General features: G+C 32.5%; 1 protein-coding gene across 28 annotated transcripts in view; it reads right to left on the bottom strand.

Annotated features, from left to right (window-relative positions):
- LOC108561922 (serine/threonine-protein kinase tousled-like 2) overlaps positions 1–20,739 on the bottom strand; it is a 109,899-nt gene that overhangs the window by 16,636 nt on the left and 72,524 nt on the right. Inside the window, exon 1 of one of the 28 annotated variants that reach the window (XM_017920070.1) lies at positions 9,509–10,026. The exons of 22 other annotated variants lie outside the window; for them this stretch is intronic. Coding sequence is in view for 2 of the 6 variants with exons in the window: in XM_017920055.1 (XP_017775544.1) it covers positions 8,111–8,215 (105 nt within the window). In the remaining 4 variants the exon portion in view is untranslated. 5 more of the 28 variants (XM_017920062.1, XM_017920071.1, XM_017920055.1 and 2 more) reach the window with 5 other exon arrangements.

Below are 20,739 nucleotides of genomic sequence, written 5' to 3'. Positions count from 1 at the left end.
AACAATTTGCTTTATAATGAAATTATCAATAAATTTGATAGATCCAAATTATATACTTACTTTAATTTAAATCTAAATTAGGTTATAATTTCATTAATAGAATAATTCAGGACTGATTGTCTTCTGTCATCTTATATTGTACAAAAACTATTTTGATTAAAATGATGACATTATATGCATAATCAAGTAATTTGGATAAATCTAATGAGTTTCATCAATAACATTAGGAATATTTTCACAGACGTCATCTGTCGTCTAAATTTAGAACACAATTATTTATATAATTGGTTTTGTAAGAAATGACAAATCTCAACTGAAATTGACAATTAGTTTAGAATGTTGATGCAGTTCTGTTTTTATATTATCGTTAAAAGTTGATGGTAAACAATAAATTAATCTTTGTATAATAAGGTAGTCCGATATGAGGAATGTTTTCTTGGACGTCATCTAACGTCTAAATTTAGATTAAACTTGTATATATTATCGATTTTAAGACACTAACAGAACATTTGAAACTAAATTCTTCCATTTCTGTAAATACAACTAGTCTTATATCTTTTTTATGATTTTGTTAAAATTAACTCACATAAAAATTTGGACAATTATAAAATTTGTATTTAATTGTATTGTAGATATTAGATTACAGCAAAACTGTTTATATTGTGTATTATACATCCAAAGAATACTCTTAGAATTTATCAAAAGTTAATTGTATTGTTTGAAATTTTCATAGTTAGTAAATAATTGTAAATAAAATTATGATACAAAAATGTATTATACATTAAGAGTTATGAAACGAAACAGCAAAACTCTGTTTAAATTGTGTACGACCACAAATTGGAAGCATATTTACTTGTGTATGTGCAGAGTCGAGCAAATAACCGAATCAACAACAATGCAAGAACAAACACAACATATTTGACAGGATCCGTTGAAAGTGACGTGATTATAAATCAAATAATACGTCGACACAGCCAATTGACGGTCTTATGCGCCGCTTTTGGATAGCAGCAATATAAAGTGTTATGGCAACACCGTTTAGTAAATAGAATCCGAAGACGGTCCTAGCCGTTCGAAATTCGTGATCTCCTTGCAGCCGTTGGACGGAAACATACTGTACGTAATACGCATATCCGCTCGATAAGTTGACAACGAGTGGTGATAGCAATAACAAGAACAAAAAAAAAATGTAAAATACAGCGACATATACACGACAGCGTAATTTCAAACTAATTATAGACTGCGCTAACGAAAATAACGGTCTGCAGTATCAGAATATTTGTGGACGGCGATTCTAACCTTACCAGGAATAAATTGCTCAGGAATTGTATGTGCGCCATTTTGGTTCAATGCATGGTTGTACGTTTAAAGGGCGAACCGAGATTCCTCGCCCGAAACAAACACGCGCGCACAGCGACATATGTAAACACATGAATATATACATGCACGAAGAAATACACACCCCACACAAACACACTCACATCCATATACCCACTACTACTAATTCACTCGCACGGAAAACGGCCAGAACTGAAACTTTTTTCCCCGGACATGGGTAGTATATTCGATGGTAGTTGTGTCCCCCGTTTCGCCCCCCTATATCTTTTTCTCCTTCGGCTACCTTTTCAAAAGCCATTCATTCCGGCCATCGCAATAACAAAACACGACCGAAAGGAGGAAAAGAGAATAAGAAGAACGCACTCTAGCACACGCACTTTTCGGATTCCTATTCCTTCCTCCTCTCTCCGCCGGTGGATACTGATTGACGAAGAACAAGGAGACGGGGAGGACACGTGAACCGGAGGAGAACAAGAAAAGAGTGTTCTCCTCAGGTATATAATAAAAAAAAAACTATACAATAAAAGCAGCGGAAACTTACTGGGAATGCAAATACGACCGACCACCGTTTTCTCTCCGTCTCCTTTTGACTACTCTTTTAAGCTCGTTCGCTCACGCTTCGTGTTCTTCTTGCACACCCGATTATTACAAGCGCACTACTGTCATTGCGCTCATCGAGAACCAGAGTTAAACCTCATAGTAAACGCAATGAACGAAACCTGAAGATCGCAATGATACATTTTCATACACATCCATTTAGTTTGCTGCTTCCTTTTTGCACGACGATTGCTTTAAGGAGGCGCGCAGGACACGACGCCCTTGGAACGACCTTCAGAGGAAATTCTGGAAACTTCGATGCAGCTGCCGTGGACTGAATTTTCGTTTTAGCGATAAACAACCACCGATGTTTACATCGTTGCCGTAACGCAACTTGGGGAGGATTGGCAAATCTTTGAAGTTATTTTAACAGTTTATTGCAATTTACTTATGCATTCCCAAAGCTTCCGTTAAGTATGCATTATTTTCCATTGAAACTTCGATGCGACGTTGTCAATTGTTATTCATGAGCAGTTAAATACGCATACGTCTATTGAGATTCAATCAGATAAATTCAATTTCATGCAGATATCATCGCGCTTGTGCACCTTTTCATAATATTATGCTGCCTTTACATCGCATTATACCAACATATTCCTCGATTTATTATATTATTAAAGCACTGCCACCATAAATTCAACATAATAAATAAACTACACCATCACAATTTGCTTATATTTGTTTGCGTGTATTTTGCAGCCATAACTCTCTAGAAAGTTAATTGTCAATTTCGAGGTATTCCAGTTATTTTTAAGTACTCTTAATAAAATCAAATTAAAATTGCATTAAATGTTTCCTGTTTTGAACATTTATATGATTACGATAAAATTATCATCATTACATTGAACATACAAAATCGTAATAAATATTGCTAATAATTAATTAATTAAATGTAACTTAAAAAATAATTTAAGTACTGCATTTATCCATTCAAAGGGAATGAATTTTCACAGATTAAATTTAAAAAATAAAAATAATCACGAGCTCAATTAACTCAATTTATATTTGTTTGCTGTAAGGTTATTAAAATTTTGTTGTATGTTTAATACAATATTCCCATATTCTGTTATGGAAATATTGCGCAGAACAGGTTTTTGTGGAAACATACAAAAAATACGTTTTCCAACGTATCCATATTTGACATTTATATTGTTAAAATAATAAATGATTGAATTAATGTAATTCCATGTTCTCGCAGACAACAAAGTTTTTGATGCGAAAACAATATTGAAATCATTTGCTGCAACATGTCGCAGCGATAAAATGCACATTGAATTCGAATTTAATTTGACATATATTTGACAACCTCATGTTGACAACGATAATTGAAGCAAAATAATGAAATTTAAAAAAACAAATTATTTTTACAGAAAATATGCGATCCATTAAAATTGTAATAAACAAAATTTAATGAAAAAATTACACTAATAAAAAATCTGATTGTTTAAAGTTGAAAGCTATACTTTTATGGAAACATAACATAATATAAAAAGTGATCTATTGTTATCATCTGCATTTTGAAATTGACATTTAAAGACGTTTCTCTCAACAAAAAAAGGTATTTTGTAACTTGCATTTCGCAGACAATAAATATGGATTTTATGTAAAATTTAAATCAAATGACATTGAAATTTACGATTTGTTCGAAAATTACACAATGAAATAAAAAGTTTAATAAAAAATAGAATATGAAAAGAATGATGTTTTTTAATCTTGTGATTAAGTTACTTTACTATTTTCTCATAGGTTTTCTTTTATTTCTTGATAAAATTTAATAGAAAACTTTATCATTTTTAAATCGATATTGTTCAATATACTATTTACTATACTATATACTATTAAATTAAATGTTTACTTTTTGATAATTGTTATTGTCACTACAATTTTGAGAATACAAAATCCAAAATTTATAGCAACTCAAAGTAGAGTTTGTTCTGTTTTATTGAATCGTTAAATACATTGTTCTGAAGGGTTAAGAATTTGTTGAATCGCTTGACCTTGGAAAGGCAAAACAAGGCAACGTTGCCAAACGAGCCCAAAGCGGTTTACATTTGTCGCATCTGGCAATACGGCCGGTCTCCGGATGAAACCTTTTGGATTTTCAATTTAACGCGTGCACAAATATATTACACATGCAATTAACCTTGCAGACGTAAGGCGACGTTGCCAATTGCCGCATGATTGATTTCTATTTAATACCTCGGAGCTTTTACCGAGAGAGAACAAACTTACACACGACGTGTATACTCAGATTTTATTTCGTTCTTCCATATGAATCGATTTTCTTTGGCAGTGGAAAATCGAAAGAAAGCCGGTTTCGTATTTCTTCTTATTCATTTATGTGTATATTTTTTCTGAAAAAAAAATACCGGTTATGTCTTTGTCAAAAAGAGACAGAGAAGGTAAATAATATGAGTGAAGGGAGTAGTGTTCAATGTATGTATTTTCTACCTGTTTTCATGAACTATCATCGAAATCACGCCCTGAAAACGAAAATCCCCTAAACTGGCTCTCTCGCATCGAACACACTCTCTCGGGCTCGGGGGGGTTTGATCAATAATGCACCACCGGAGAAGAGAAGAGAAGTGAAGAGAACACACTGCAAAACTGGCCCCCCGAGTGGCGGTGGAGACGGGGAAAATGGAGACACAGACGCAGCGGCCCACATCAACATCTTCGATCACGGAATTTCCACGCGAGGAAAAGGGAGGATTGGTCGGAGGGACTGCGGGGGGCGTCCCAAAGGGTCTGCAGACCAGTGAGGGTGGAGGCGGCGGGCTGACAGGGTCGTGGGATAGTAGGACCCCGCAAATGAATAAAAGAAAAACCGACGACGATGATGAGAACGGCGGCAGCGGAGGCGGCCACCGCCAATCGAATTATCGAATCAGTGGAAAACGCGACGTGTCAGTGCGCAACAAACCGCGTGGACTTTCTAATCCGCATTAGGGTTCAACGTTACTAAATATCGTGTCTCGGCGACCGATTGTGTAACAGCACCTCTTTTTTTTCAATTCATTTATTTCTTCAGTACCAACGAGCACTTCACCTCCTCCACGAAAACAACGATTTCCTCCATGTTTCTCTCCCTTCCTCCCTATGCAGCACAAATCCACACGAATACACCAACTCCTGCCAAGAGTGAACGCGAAAATATCTTTGACCCACATTCAACCCGCCATTTTGACATTGACTTTATAGCAATTACTTTTATTTCCACTGCTCATAACTCAAAATTACGTTAATACACAACTTAAATCCTGCCACCTGTCAATACAGTTTAACCCACATTTCAATATTAATAAAATCATCCTATACTTCGACAAATATAGTATAAACGACCAAATTGAATACTTCCACAAATAAATCAATAGATTACCATTAGTCACAAACAAATCAATATATTTTAATTACACAACATGTTGTTTTTCATTGCAAGAAAAAATGATTATTCTTTTTTTAATTTTTGATATTTGTAGCCAAATCTCTTTGCTAACCAACTTTAATAGTTCGTTCCTGTCACCTATCAATCCTAATTAACATTTGAAAATAAAACCTCAAAAAAGTGAAATTTGAAAATAAAATCAATGTTAAAATACTCATAAATTTAACTGCATTTATATGTAATTACAACAATAAAATGCCCACAGATAACTGTTACAATAAACAGATTACTGTATTTAGGATATTTCTTTCGACCACTAGGATTTTAGCACTTTCGTAACTGTATTCTGGTAAACATTGAGAAAATAGCTAATTGACCTACATTAACTACAATCTAAGGAACATCCACCAACCAGCATAAATAAAAGGATAATTGCTAGTGACACGTTTACGAAAGTTAAACAACTCCATCGAGATAAACAAATCGGTAGATATCAAGAATAAAAATTGTTTTTACAACAATAAAAACAGGACAATATAGCAGTAATAATAACAAAAGTTAATTAAACATACATATTGCTACTACTTACTTTAAATAAACGTTTAGTATAATATAATTACTCAACAAATGAAAGTGCACAAGGGTTACTCGCAATGACTAATTTGAAAACTATTCACCACATCTCTTTGTGTATTTATTCTAATAGAACAATCAATATTTGTAAGAAATAAAACGGAATTATACATCGAGGATGAATACTAATACTTTACTAAAACGTCGTTTGTAAGGATTCTCTAAATCGCTTTAACAAAAAACATAAAAATAGAATATCTGTCAATAAATTAACGTGTTTTCATTTATATATTCAAGTCGAAGTTTGTTTAACGGATACGCTTACACCAGCAGCGTTGAAGAATAATCTCCGAACGAACGAGTTACGAACACCCACAACAACGCAAGTCCCAAGGTTAAAATAGGTTCATCAGACATTCTTTCCGATTCATGACTTCAAGACCGTCTTCCAATTACGTGCGTGATATTCCTAGCCGTTAGAAAGCCGAATGTTTTCAATACTAACAATTACAAATCCTAATATATACGTATCATTATTTGCTGATACTTCATCAATTTATTGAAAACTTATTTAAGTTGAAATCTAGAGATATGGAAACTTTTCAATTGACACGAACGACCTTGAGAATTTCTCTTTAATAATCGCATCAACATGTGACATCTGTCAGAACAATTTTCTCCATTGCAACTATCACGAAATGCTATTGCATTTATTTTTATATTAGTATATATGTGCAGCAGACATTGGTATAATTAATTGTATTTGACACGAATGTCTTTGAAAATAATTATAACTATTTTTTTTATTCCACTGAATCAGTCAATAATACGTCAAACAATTGGAATATCTTTTATAATTAATTTTGTCGTCCTTGAAATTTTGTTTATGTCGTAATAATTGTATTTTCAAACTATTCAGTATGATCAATAAGTAAATCTATATATAAACCAGTAAGTATAATCTTTAATACATTATAATTCGTATATCAAGAATAAAATACACAAGTAATCGTCCTTGCTGAATAAAATTACTTCAAATCACGAGGCACAATTTGGAACACACACAAATATATGTTGAAGTAACAAAATTTAACAGCTGTTAAAATACTTAATTAAATATAATAATTCGCAACAAGAAAGATGTCATCGTAAGAAACAAATGTCCTTGAAATAAAAACAATAATTTCTTAAAAGGCAATTCACCTTCAGAATAATTGACTCACATGCTTTTAATCTACTCGGTGCATTTGGAAGAGGCAAATTTTAACTGCTGTAGATACCAACATAATGCCCATATCAACAACAAAAAACGACATTGATTAACGAAATCGTCGTCGACGAAGAGGTCACTCTTTTTTAAAATAGTCGAACAATTTAAATGTATACATAAACTAAATTCTCAAAAAATATTACGCGACAAGAATGTTTGTGTGTATACTCAAAATAAAAGTATTTTTTGAAGAATGAACTAAATCCAATGTAATTGTGCTCGAGTAACAGTGAAAAAGTTTTTAAAAAATAGACACAATAAAATCTTTCATAAACTTCAAATGCATTGTCCAAATACCTATTTCTTACTAACAATAATCAATAAAATTATTTTCGAAATTGCAGTAATTTATAAAAAAAAACCGAATGATGCTTCAGACTATATTATTATTTGTTTAATTTCGAGAAGATTTACTTTTATTTTGCTTAATTTATAATTTCATCTTTTTTATATTTACATATATGTACCTCTTACTTTTTTCAGAGTGCATTTTTTTATATGATTTATTGTGAGAATTAATGTTTTTTTGTGTCTCTGGGCGAAAAGACTTAGGTCGATGGCCCTTTGTAACTAATAAATATTATTATTATAAAAAAATGAAACAAATAAATTGTTATTAATTTTAAATTGTATTTAGAAGCGTCAAAATTTGACATATGTCAAAATAAATAACAAGTTAGTATCGCTATCATTTCAAGAGCAATATAAACATTTTGAAACCATTTTAAATAGTATTACTGTTAATAATTCATATAGCATATTAAGTATAAAATACGAAATCATGAATAACAGAAATTTAGATGAAGAATCTTAATTAATCCACTCGGTTTCATTTAGAAGCGGCAAAATTTGACATCTGTCAAAATAGTGCATACCATTAAGTGTAGACAATAAACAAAAATTAATTGACGCGAATCAAGAAAAAAAATAAGAGCACGTCAACTGACCCCCATTTTCTTAATCCACTTGGGTGCATTTAACAGCGGCAAAATCTGACATCTGTCATGACACTTCAACGAATTCCTCCACTGCGGCGGCGGCACACGAGACATTTGAACTTTGGGCACAGCACAGCTGACACGCTCACATACACAAGAAAATGAAGGGGCGACGATCGACAACCACCTCTAGCGGGTATGATCCGCCCCGGCGGCGGTGGCGGTTGGAGTAGCTTTCCGCGTGGACATCTTCGGATCGTCGCGCCGCACCGGATGTTGCGATAAAGTTTGGGTTGCGCAATTTGATCCGTAATTCGCTCTCCCCTCAAGTGGAACACACATACACAGGGAAAGAGGGATACACACATACACGCTCACACAATTCGGTCAATATTTACCACGGCATGCAGAGAGAATAAGAAGAGGAGGAGGCGGCGGCGACGACAGGAAGAAGTAGAATAGATCCGTACACTTTAGGTGTGTCTCGCTAAGCTTTATATATTTGTAGTTTGAATCATTATATCGAGGGGGTTGTTTATTTATTTTTTTAATTTCCTATCTGTTGCAGGTTGTTGCAAGGGTTCGTTTCGTTTTGTGCGGAGGGACGTGGGTGGTGTTTGTAGTTGCTTGTTTGTACCTGATAGTAGCAGTGGTAGTTTACGAGAATAGGATTGCAGAGTCCGTCCATGTTGCAAACTCCCGCACATGTCTACATCAGACCGACACTGCATCGGGACGAACCTAGCCTTGCAATGCCATTCATCGAGGCCATCGCTCCGGCAACGCTGCCCTCAGCTATCAGCTGGCGGCCCGGCGCAGCGTTGCCGCAGCCGTCGCCGCCTCCGCCACCGTCGTCGTCACGTAAATCGCGCGCGCGGAAACGGAGCTTGCGCCAAAACTTCACTCGTGCTCGGGCCGCTGAGGTGCGAGCACGGCCTCCGATCGCGCGCGCACTTCTCCAACTCGTAGAAGCACTCTCGCACCGCTTTCGACGACGACGACCACCGTACGCACACAGACGGAGGATACAAGAAGAATGGAGCTCAGCAGCTTCAACGGTGTAGAAGAGATCGACCGACCTCTGCCGTTTCCGTACCGTTCGGCCGCGACCTCACAGACAAGAAGAAATGAGCGGATGGACCTACTCAGAGTGGATCCGACTGCGCGCAACAACAACCTTCACTTTCAATAGACGCGGATGGACTGAGGATATATGCAGCGCACCGCAATACGGTTTCAATTCCACACACACACACACATACTAACTCTCACGAACAGTCCTCTACGTACACTCACACACACACACTTACACAAGCACATTATACATACACTTACACCAACTCTCTCACACACACAAATATACATAGCAAAGCGCACATCGATAAAAGGAAATAAAACGAAACTTACGTGTAGATAGAGATAGAAAGAGAATGAATACTCGGGCCTGGCACAAGTGTCAAAAGTGAATAAAAGTGGCAACAACGACGACGACAGTGTATACACGACTGGATGAAAAATCACGAGATAGACGGATCGACAGAGAGAACAAGTGCTCGAAATATCATCGTCCTCCTCCTACTGACTTCGCTCCTTGCATTCATTTATTCACGTATTTTATTATTATTTTGTCCGAATGCGCGAGTTCGAAAATTTGGAAAATTACCAAAAGTGTGACTCGCATTTGAGCGACGCAATATACCATCATGGAAAGGAATCTCGATTCTACCGAAGAAATATTTGTGATCACAAGTGGTCATTTTCAAAAGTTCAAATCGTGGGTCATTTAAGCATTTATCATACGGGGTGGTTTTTCGGAGCACGTTCTTAAACAGTGGATGCGCCGGGCACACGAAAATCCCTCACTGTCAATGGAACCAAGCTTATTTTGATCCTTCAAAAAGTGTGGCCATTTTTAGGTTTATAATCCTACAAAATTTGTTTTACGTTAACTTATATCATTCAGTTTTTTTTAATTATTTATTTCGTTCATTTGCGAAACAATAGTTTTTTTTTCTATTGTTATTAACATAAACACATTGTTTATCACGAAAACGACTTAAATATAATTTTCTTGATCGTTGGCAAACCAAAATAATCCATAAACATCTAGGTAAACTTAAATCATTCAGTTTCCTTTATTGTTATGTTTATAAACTTATTAAGCAAACATATATTTTTATGTATATTTTTTTAAATTTTAACTATATTTCTAAACTTAAATGAATTGAAAAATAATTTTCTACATCGTTACCAACTTCAAGCTGATTAATGGTTTTTTAGTTTGTTTATAAACGCAAAACGGTTTAATAATGCTTATAAAGCTTTTTGCTGTTAATAATAACATAAAATGAGTTCAATATGACAGTTTTGTGGTAATATTATCTACATTACTTAGAAAGTTTCGATATTACAGTTTCGGATGTATTTATAAATTCATCTATAAAGTCTACTATATCGTTTAATTCTTGAATTAATGAGAAAACATGTATTTTTATCAAATGGTCAAAAAGTTTTATATCTCAGAAATATCCATATTTGTTAGAATATTTGATTTTCTTTGCATTTAATAAATAAAAAAAAGTAAATAATTTCAGATTGAAGCAAATAAAGTAGCAGTATTTGTTAGACGATTTCCCTGCAATGTGGCCATCGACCTGCAGGTCCTTGACCCATGTACATTGTGTGAACGTGTGACTTGTTAGTCTAGAAAAGCGTTTCCATTCTATTAGTGTATAGTTATATAAGGCAAAACGACGTATTGGTCATCCAACTACCCAATTCATATGTTACTCTACCATCTGTATTCCAATAACAGTCATATTTCCAAAATATAACGTATTAAAGTAGTAAATATAAAAGTGAAATAAATCAAATATACTAACGAAAAGTATATATATATTTAGTATAAACTATTTAGTTAAATTTTAGACAAATGAGAAACTTTCATTTAGTAGAAAGTGTTTAAAGATATTGAAGTAAATTGACGTTACAAATAATGCAATTATATCGCAGAAATCAGGTTATTGACTTGTTTACATAATTATGTAATTAATAATGGTTAATTAGCGTGACAAGACGTTTCTCGTGACCAAACATCGGCCCTTTGACATCTGTATCAATTGCTATTAGTCAATCAAGTCTAGTCAATCCGATCGTAATTGGCCCAGATATTAGAATAAGTTAACCTGTCATCAACTGATTTAAATGACTGTCATAAATTTATATACGTTTAAGTTAAAAAAATATACGCAATTAAACGACATATTAATCGATAGTTTCAACACTTGTTTTCCATTCTACTTGTTTATATTAATTCAAAATTACATACGCGAATTAAGAACGACTTACAACGAGGGAACATAAATTGTTACTGTAATGATTACTTTTATCACTTATGTCAAAAAATAGTTATGCAATTAATCAACGACGTATAGAGTGGTAACTAATATATTTAGTACAGATACAACAATTGTTCATTATTAATACATGAATTTTGTAATACGCTATTGAACGACGTATAACGAAGTAACATGTTTACTACAGTGATCTTAGAGCTAATCTTTTCTGACCAAAAAATTGCAACAATTAACTGTATTGCAATATTATTAATTTTGTTGATTGTCATTTGCTTCAATATTGTATTAATAACGATGACGAGTGAAGCGTAGTCACTTTTTCTTTGTATTAAATTACTTTTTAATTCTATTTTTATTTACAATTGAAAGAAATTGAAATTATACATTTAATTGTGAATCACCAGTTTAATTAATCATAATCATGTTCTCAGTGTTGCCAAACTAAAAAAAAATTTAAAAGCTATATGAATGCATAAAATCCAAGGCGGGGAATGTTCCATTTAAAAAATTAATTGCTAGAAATTTGCATTCCAATTTTTTAACGACTCTAAGTACCACCACATGCATTTCTTTTTGTGGTTTGAAGCGCGAAATGGAAAATCACCAAAAATAAATAAATTTATATATAGTAACAACGTTCCAGTATTATTCCATGCTCCATTATTGTTTGCTCATGCACTTTTTGCTTTAAACCTAAATTCCAAAGTTTCCAGTAATGTTAACAAGGAGAACGAGAGAAAAGAATGAAAAAAGTAAAAATAAGCGAGGACAAAACAAAATGCGACGATAATGTAGACTTTACGGATTACGAGTATTGTTCTCTATGAATTACAAATTAAAACAGGCAAAGAACCGTGGTTTTATAACTGTTGTTTCGCTATGCATGACCCGAAATAAGCGTTTGAACTGAACCTGCTTCGATGGGAAGTGATCATCACAAGTCGTGGATTCTCATCATCAGAGATTTCTGCTGTTCCAAACAAGAAATATCCATACCTCTGACGCAAAATATTTGCTGATAACTTATAATTAACGCCCGATGCTGTAATCATGCGGGCAACATTTGACCTGAGGCTATTTCAATGTAAATGCGAAGAACATTGTTCTTCAAATCGCGTAGAAAATAAAAGGTAGTCATAAAATATAGATGACCTAAATATTTGACAATCGATTATATAAATGTAAATTTATATCAATAAACTTTGAACTTCATACTTTAAAAAAATTTAAATAAAAATTATTTCAATTACTGATGTCGAAGAACCTTTCATCGTCGCAAATATCACATCTCTATTTATATATTAAATGAAAGTTCTGTTAATACTCAATATTTCATTCATTGGTGATAACAATGTATAACGATTTACAGAAGATTAATTAGAAATTACTTCAGAACAACCTTTGGACTTCACTTGCAATTTATTCGATTTCGTATAGTTGCGCACTCACAAGGATCAACTCCTAGGTTCAAGCTTCTTATTGATTAAGATTGTTTGTGTATTATTATATTACAGCAAAACAAAAACAAACAGACTGATTAATAACGTAATAAATATGAATTAAACAGCTAGAATTATTAATCAATTTTTTTTATGTATAATTTGATAAATAACAATAAAATTATTATTTTAATAAATAATTCAGAGTATCTGAATTTAATATAGATTATATAAATAAATTATTTACAAAATTACTTACATATTTAATTTATTGTACTAATTTTGATATAAAATCTAAAAAGCAAATTACAAGGGACGATCAGGTCAATGGATTATCGACCTTCCTATCTCGTTTATTTTAAAGCATCATAGTAACTACAATTGAACACGTTATATCACTGAAATTTGAAAGGTCAATATCAAGCAATTAGTGAGATCGTAAATTAGAATCTATCGACTTTTGATGGTCAATGGTTACAATTACTATTTAACACTTTCATTTTAGTTTGCAATTATATTTAAAATATAATACATTTATTTGGATAAAAGCTCAATATGATAGTGAAGCTGGACTATTCGAGGTATTATTGTAAATGTAAAAACTTATTAATAAAGCTATAGATAATTTATTGTAATTGTGAATTCAAGTCTATTGACCTTACGAAGACTGAGTCAAATTTAAACTTACTATACAAATAATTATCTTTATTGACTATAAAATTCAATATCGAATTATACCTACAAGAATCTTAGGTTACGTACAGGTAAATTTATAACCATTATTGCATTTATACGATGTCAAGACACGAGGTTAACGACTTATAAAATGTTGGTTAAGTTGCTTTAAGATCAAATATTGAATAATTAGAATTTAACATCATTTATTTATTATTTAGAAGAAACATTAAATAGAGGAATTTTATTTAAAATTAATTCAAGAATTAAATTTAATACAAGTAAATTAATTGATAATGATTTTTGAATTACAACATTAAGGCAAATTTTCGCACTTGAACTATATAATTGTAGAATTATATGGTTTTAATTTCGGTGTCAAATTGCATGTATAAATATAGTTGTGCTATAAACAGCTTATATTTGTAGCACATGCTATGTCTGGTAACTAGGTTTTTGACCTCAGTTACATTAACTAACAATGTTATTTGCATCAATATTAACAATTGCAATAGATCGTTTCATCCTAAATTAAGTAATATACGAGTTTTCAATGTTATTGAAATAACATTTAAACTGATGTTCGTGGTTTTCTTTTTGTTGAAAAACTGGCGATGCGTCTGTATTTTTACTATAATATATTATTTTTTTCGTATGGACTTCTTGTTTTAATTCCCTTACCGATTTGAAAAACGAACGGACGAGAACGGAATAAAGCACAATGGAGTCTCTCTTTGGTCTGCGTGGCAGCCGATTATACAGCTAATTGGATGGAATGCGGCCGCCGCACTCGAATGATCTCTCGTCGTTTCTATTTTATCTCTCTCACCGATTCCAAAAAGGAAAGAACAGAGCAGTGCGGGAAGGAACGAAACGAAGCAAAAGCCTAAGGAAGAAAGAAAAATACAAGAAGATAGGGTCGAGATGATGCGAAGGGAATGGCGGAGAAGTAGGAGGATGAGAATGATGGGAGGATTCAAAAATATCCGGCCACACTAAGGAGCAGAGATTACAGAGAGCGGAGGTGCACACACCGGGTCCGAGGAGATCATCCATTGCGCAAACGTGTGAATCCATTTTGTTAAATGCATCGAACGGGACGGGTCGGAATGACCCCGATATACAAAACGCACAACACCGTGTCTGTATGCGTGTGTGTGTGTTGTCGCCGTATAGCGAAAGGAAGAACTGAAAATACTGCAGCAGCATTTGAAGGAAGGAAACGAGAGAAGTCTGGCTAACTAACTTGACTGGCTTTTACGTAACGCTCGGACTGGATGTCCGACCTGGGGAAGAGCACTGAATAATTTCGGTGGAGATGAATAAAAAAAATATGGTCATGGATGCATGTGTAGCGTGAGCGGTGGAGAGTAGTGTGCATGTTTAATATGGATTTTGTGTGCTTTAGTTTTTAGCAGTCGGCGGCGAGCGACTGTGTTGGAGCGAAAGAGACAGATATAGCTGGTTCCGATGAGAGGAACAAAGAGGGAGACAGAACGTTGGAGAGTTTTGCGGCGACGTTGTGGTATGCGAAGTTCAATGTTCGCGATGTTGGCGCTCGGTCTCTGTTTCTCGCTAGGTTCGGCTCGTGCACATGTGTGGAATCCGAAACGCGCGCCTGCTGTTACGAACGGGAGAAGAGAACAGAAAAAAGAGAAAGAGAGTGGATGGATAGAAGGCGCCCATCGCCATCACCATCATCGTCCCATCCATCTCATCGCCGAACCATTTGAACCATCTCCTCCTCTTCCCTTCAACCTTTCCTTCCTTTTGCAGCCGACGATAAAAAACGGAAACAGCAACAAGGCGAATCGCGATGAGAAAAAGTCATCGATTCATTAAGCTCGTCAACTTGAAGAGCGAAACACTTGTAGTAGAGAGAAACGCATCCAGAGGAGTTAATGATGCTACCTACCAGCGGCGAAAACCATTATTTAAAACTCATCTATAGGATAATGAATGATCACAAAAATAAACACGGTAAATGGAAGAAAAGAAACATCTATTAATCACTTCAACCGCAAATCGATGGCAAATCGTGTGAACAGAAAGAGTCAAGATAATAATGAACAATTCGTTAAACTAAATTTAATTTTGGAGTACTATTAAGTAGCACAATCGTATGTACGTAAAATGGTTAAAAAATATGGTATTTTCTCTAATTAATATAAAATTCAAATATTTTGAAAACCTTTAATGCATTTTGTAAAAGAAATATTATCTACATTCTTTCATTAAACTTAATTTACTATTCAACTGTAATGTAAATCCATTGTTTTCTCTAAATCTTACAACTAATATCACATTTTTATAAGATAAAATGTAATTATAGACACAATTATTTTACAATTTGATATAATTTAAAATAATCTAAATAAAAAATTAATTGAAACGATTTGATACAATGTTTCTCTTTATTGCATTAATATTGAATTGTATCTTTTGTAAATCAATTTCCTATGAACAAATAAAATACCTTTAATTCTTTAGTGAATTATTGTCTCAAATAGATATTTACATTTCAGGCGGTTTTCGTTTGTCCTATTTATATCGTCTGCACTATTCTTGTAAAAACGTTCTTACATTCGACTGACAGCTCTTTCATAATATGCCAACGGCACTCTCTCACTGCGCCATCTTTTGATCTTTATATCAAGAATATTTACAATTTCTTTTATTAATATAGCAAAACCTCGCATAGTCCGCCAATATTCAGATATTACAACATTTCATATAAATAATAATAAATTTGTTAAGATTTTATATTTTAGCAAATTAAATTAAGTTTGATTCAATATTATATTTACAAAAATTTAATAAAAAAAACTGTACAAGAATTTATAATAAATTAATTAAATTTTGAACTGTTAATTTGATACTAAAGTTTACGTTCCTAAAACCTTTATCCTAATGAATTAACGCATTTTTAAGTGACTAAATAAACTTGTTTATATAATAAACTATATCTTGAATGGAAGCTAAATATTCTATAGAGTATTTTCATAATCGGATTAGCGTTGTCTATAATCCGAGAAATGTGCGTGTTTTCAAGTTCCTACTTTCGCTAACCTCGGGGCAAATACACACGGACCATAACCTGGACTAATAGCCTAGTGCAAGTCCTAACCTAGAGGCGCGGTGAAGCACGATCCAAACTCGATCGTACCCGATTAACAGAAATGTTATAATATATTGAAATGCTATTATAACGTTACGTTTTATAATCGAAATTATTAAATTAACGTGTTGTTGTTTTCATGATTATACATTTCTCACATTACATATGTATTTTACACAAATAACTGCAAGCAAATTTTTGATGGGGCAATTGAATATAAATTATTTGTTTATTTTTTTGTATGTAATTAAATTATGTTCAGATTATCATCCAACATATTTAACGTTTATCGTAATAGGTCAAGGTTCTCAACAAGCCATTGAGTTTTAGCATCAGTTTTATCCCTCAAGGTTATATTTAGCACATAATATGCGCAACAAATGTTTAAATAATATTATTAATCTCTAATTTTCGAAGAATGTTAGTAGAACTTGGATTATTGACAGCTAAGCAACGCGTATCGACGATAGTTCTTGGATTGATAATAAATATGGAATAAATCCTCCCATACTTATAACATTTTGATAATAATATATTTAATATAAAATTAGATTTAGATTTAATTCAATTTAAATTAAGTGTTTTGTAAAATTAACACTTTCGTGAAAACTAATAGTAAATATGTAATGAATCAATATAGTGATTCAGGGATATTTATAAATATTTAAACTAGGCCGGAACCGTGAAGGATTTATCCATCAAAATAGTACACTAAATAATACAGAGCACTTAAATTAATTTACTTAATTCGATGAAATACAGCGAAAAAATATATACATTATTCCAATCACCTATAAAATTGTAATGGTCTCGTTTTACATCGCAGGTCATTGAACTTATCTATACATACCCTAATGATATTTAACTAAAACAGTGGTCACAAGCTAACTAAAAAAAATCTTTCCACTAACCACGTTAAAACAACACACATGACAAAACACATAATTGGTTCAATCCAACGTAAACTTTTGTCGACGTCCACCAAATCGTTCCGGCAACGCCGCCGCTGACGTAATCACAAATAAAATTATATAACAACATTTTCTAATATTGCACACCACGTCAGGCAGTGATTGTTTCGTCGTTCATAAATGGTAATGAAACAAATATAATAGTAATTCGATGAATTTGCGTGTTTCCAATGATTAAATTATATAGATGAATCGTCGATGCGCGAAAATTAAGTGAATCAAGTACAGAGGGCGCACCGAAGGTTTAGAGAAATTGAATTTCAATTGAAATCTAGCAATCGTTGCGATGGTCAGTGTTTCTTTCTCAGCTCGTGGTTCATGACCCAAATTTGGGTCATCGAGAGACATTCTTCATCATTCGCCGCAAATGCGTGTGCATATTACATATGATTTTTTTTGTATGTTCGTTTCCAATCCCAGATTTTGCTTTAATCAAGTTTATATTTAACATACAATATTTTACTTCGCACGCTAAATTTAGGTTAAATAGGTCGCAACTCTCATCGAAAATTTTTTGTTTATTCGTATTCTTAATGACACGTCAAAAAGTAATCCTGAAGCTGTAATTTTTATAAAATAGTGAAACAGCAACAAACGTATTGATCAGGAATCCCAATGTACATTATAATCGATTACAACATACCATTTTTTGTTCAATTCAATACTATTCTTGGGAAATAGATTAGATAAGATAAAGAAATGAACGGAAAATAAGGACAAACTATTTTCAGAAATTGGCAGTGTTCAAGCTTCTTTTATCTTCGTGTTTCCACAAATATTGACGTGGACAATGGATGTTTGAGCAGGACAATTCTAGAGAAAATGGAGCAAAATTCGGTTGAGATGATGAAACGAATTCGACGCATCGATTTCGTTATTTTCGGATTATAAATATGCATGGTTTCGAAGGAGAGACCATACTTGTTATTTTCGTTTTGTTTTCAAAGCAAGGTACATGCATGGTCGGTGAATCATGGGTTCTGCTGCACTTCTTTCATTGTGCCTTAACCATACTAACGTCCGAGCCTGAAAATTACTCACAGCCATTCCACCGAAAAAACAAATTAAAGTTTCCGTTTTATTATGATTCAATAACGGATCTGGTCTAAAACGGGCGATTTATATATACTTCTTCAAATCTAAATAAATTTATTTTTAAATTATCCTAACAAATCTACTTTTAATATCAAGGAAAAAACAGATTTTTATTTTTTATTATGAAAATTATACTATTTTCTTTCAGTTTATATTAACTAAATATTTTCATTATTTCCATATTCTTTCGTATTAAAATATACATATTTCGTCCTAATAAATGAATTGTTTTTTTTTATTAAATATAACCTAATGGTGTTTTATACATATTAAAAAAAACAAATTCACTATTACATATTAGCTTATTAGCTTACAAATTATAAACTTTAACATGAATAATCATAGATACAAAAGGATATGAATCATTTCATATTATTGTGCAATGACTACAAATCGTAAAAATAACGGAGATAATCTAAATTGGAACATATCTGTTTCATGACACATTTCACACATTTGGTATTTGTTGATTTTATTATTACAAGACTACATGAACTATCTGGTGAATTCGATATATTTTTTTTATTATAAATAATAAATTTTAGTTTATTTTCAACAGAACATAATTAAAAAAAACAGTGTCTTCTGTTTATATTTAAAGTTTGATTATATATTTTCCAAATTTCCATTTTAAATATATTTTCGTTTGCAAATTTTCAAATTTGCTTCCATCAATATAGGATTTTGTTGTATTGCTTTCTAACAGCTAAAAAAAACTTTTAGTAAGAGAATATAATGTGATATTTGAGGAGTCGAAAATAGATATGAAAAATACTGAAATACTGAACACATTTTGAAGCTAAAAATATTTCTATTTACTAAATTACTAATGTAGGATATTATATAATTAGAATAAAAAACTTATCTTAAATATAAAACTTTATTAAAAGTTTATGTTGATGTTAGAAAGAAGCTTTCAATAGATGAAATTTCAAAAAAACTCAAGAAATGAAATAAATGTTATATTAAAATATGAAATAATCAATATTTATTGGCGAATGCTAATAAAATTTTCATTAATTAACATCAGTTAAATTTCTTCGGTGATTTTAACGTAACTTTCGATCAAGAAATTAGTGACTCATTCGTACACAAAAGAAATGTTGTTTTCACATATAAAAGTTAATCAATACTTCACTTAGTACGTTTAAATGAAGCATTTGATCGAATAATTTAATGAATCGAGAAATATTTTCAAATACAAAACAACTTTCAATATTTATATATCAATTTATAATTTGTCATATATTAAATAATAGTTAACAAACCTATGGATGCTTTCCAGTAAACACGGAGATTATACAACATTTGTTATTGAATGTATGTTGTTGGGGATTTGAAATTCGTGAAATACATGACAGAGGGCCAACATGGAGTCATATTGTACTGTGCACATTGTATAATGATCGTGGTTTTCGGTGATTAATCCCTGAGTCACGTCCCGATGGGGGAGGAAGTGAGGAGAACGCAATCTAATTATAAAACGGTGAGCACTTATTTCCCTCGGAGACGTCGAAACTGGCGAAAAGAGAAAAAGACCACGCGTATACAAATAACGAAACAACGACCGTTGCGACGCGTAACTCTTCTATAATTAACCGACGGTGCGTTATTTCGGAACGGCGGGGGCGCACCCAAATTACACGATAAAAAATATAGTGTAAAGAAAACGAAAACTCTGCAGTAAAAATAGACCAAATTTTTCTGAACAAAAATGTATGTCAAATATGCTACACTGTTATTTTTTTGTTTAATTACAAAGATCATAATATTATTAACTAATAAAAAATAAATACTGCATTTAACACTGATTTCATTTAATCAAATTACCCTCGGTGAAATGACATTGAGAGATTAGAGTATTGATTTTGTTCGTTGCCACGCAACGTAAATTATTGCACAACTAGCAATTATTGTAGCAATGTTTATTAAAAAAATATGGAATCATCGACAGTTATTATTCAACAGTGATTCAATTTGTTCA

The sequence above is a fragment of the Nicrophorus vespilloides genome, unplaced genomic scaffold (genome assembly GCF_001412225.1).
Source record: "Nicrophorus vespilloides isolate i.1.1-1 unplaced genomic scaffold, Nicve_v1.0, whole genome shotgun sequence".
NCBI lineage: Eukaryota > Metazoa > Arthropoda > Insecta > Coleoptera > Silphidae > Nicrophorus > Nicrophorus vespilloides.
This window is presented reverse-complemented; position numbering and strand designations above follow the sequence as displayed.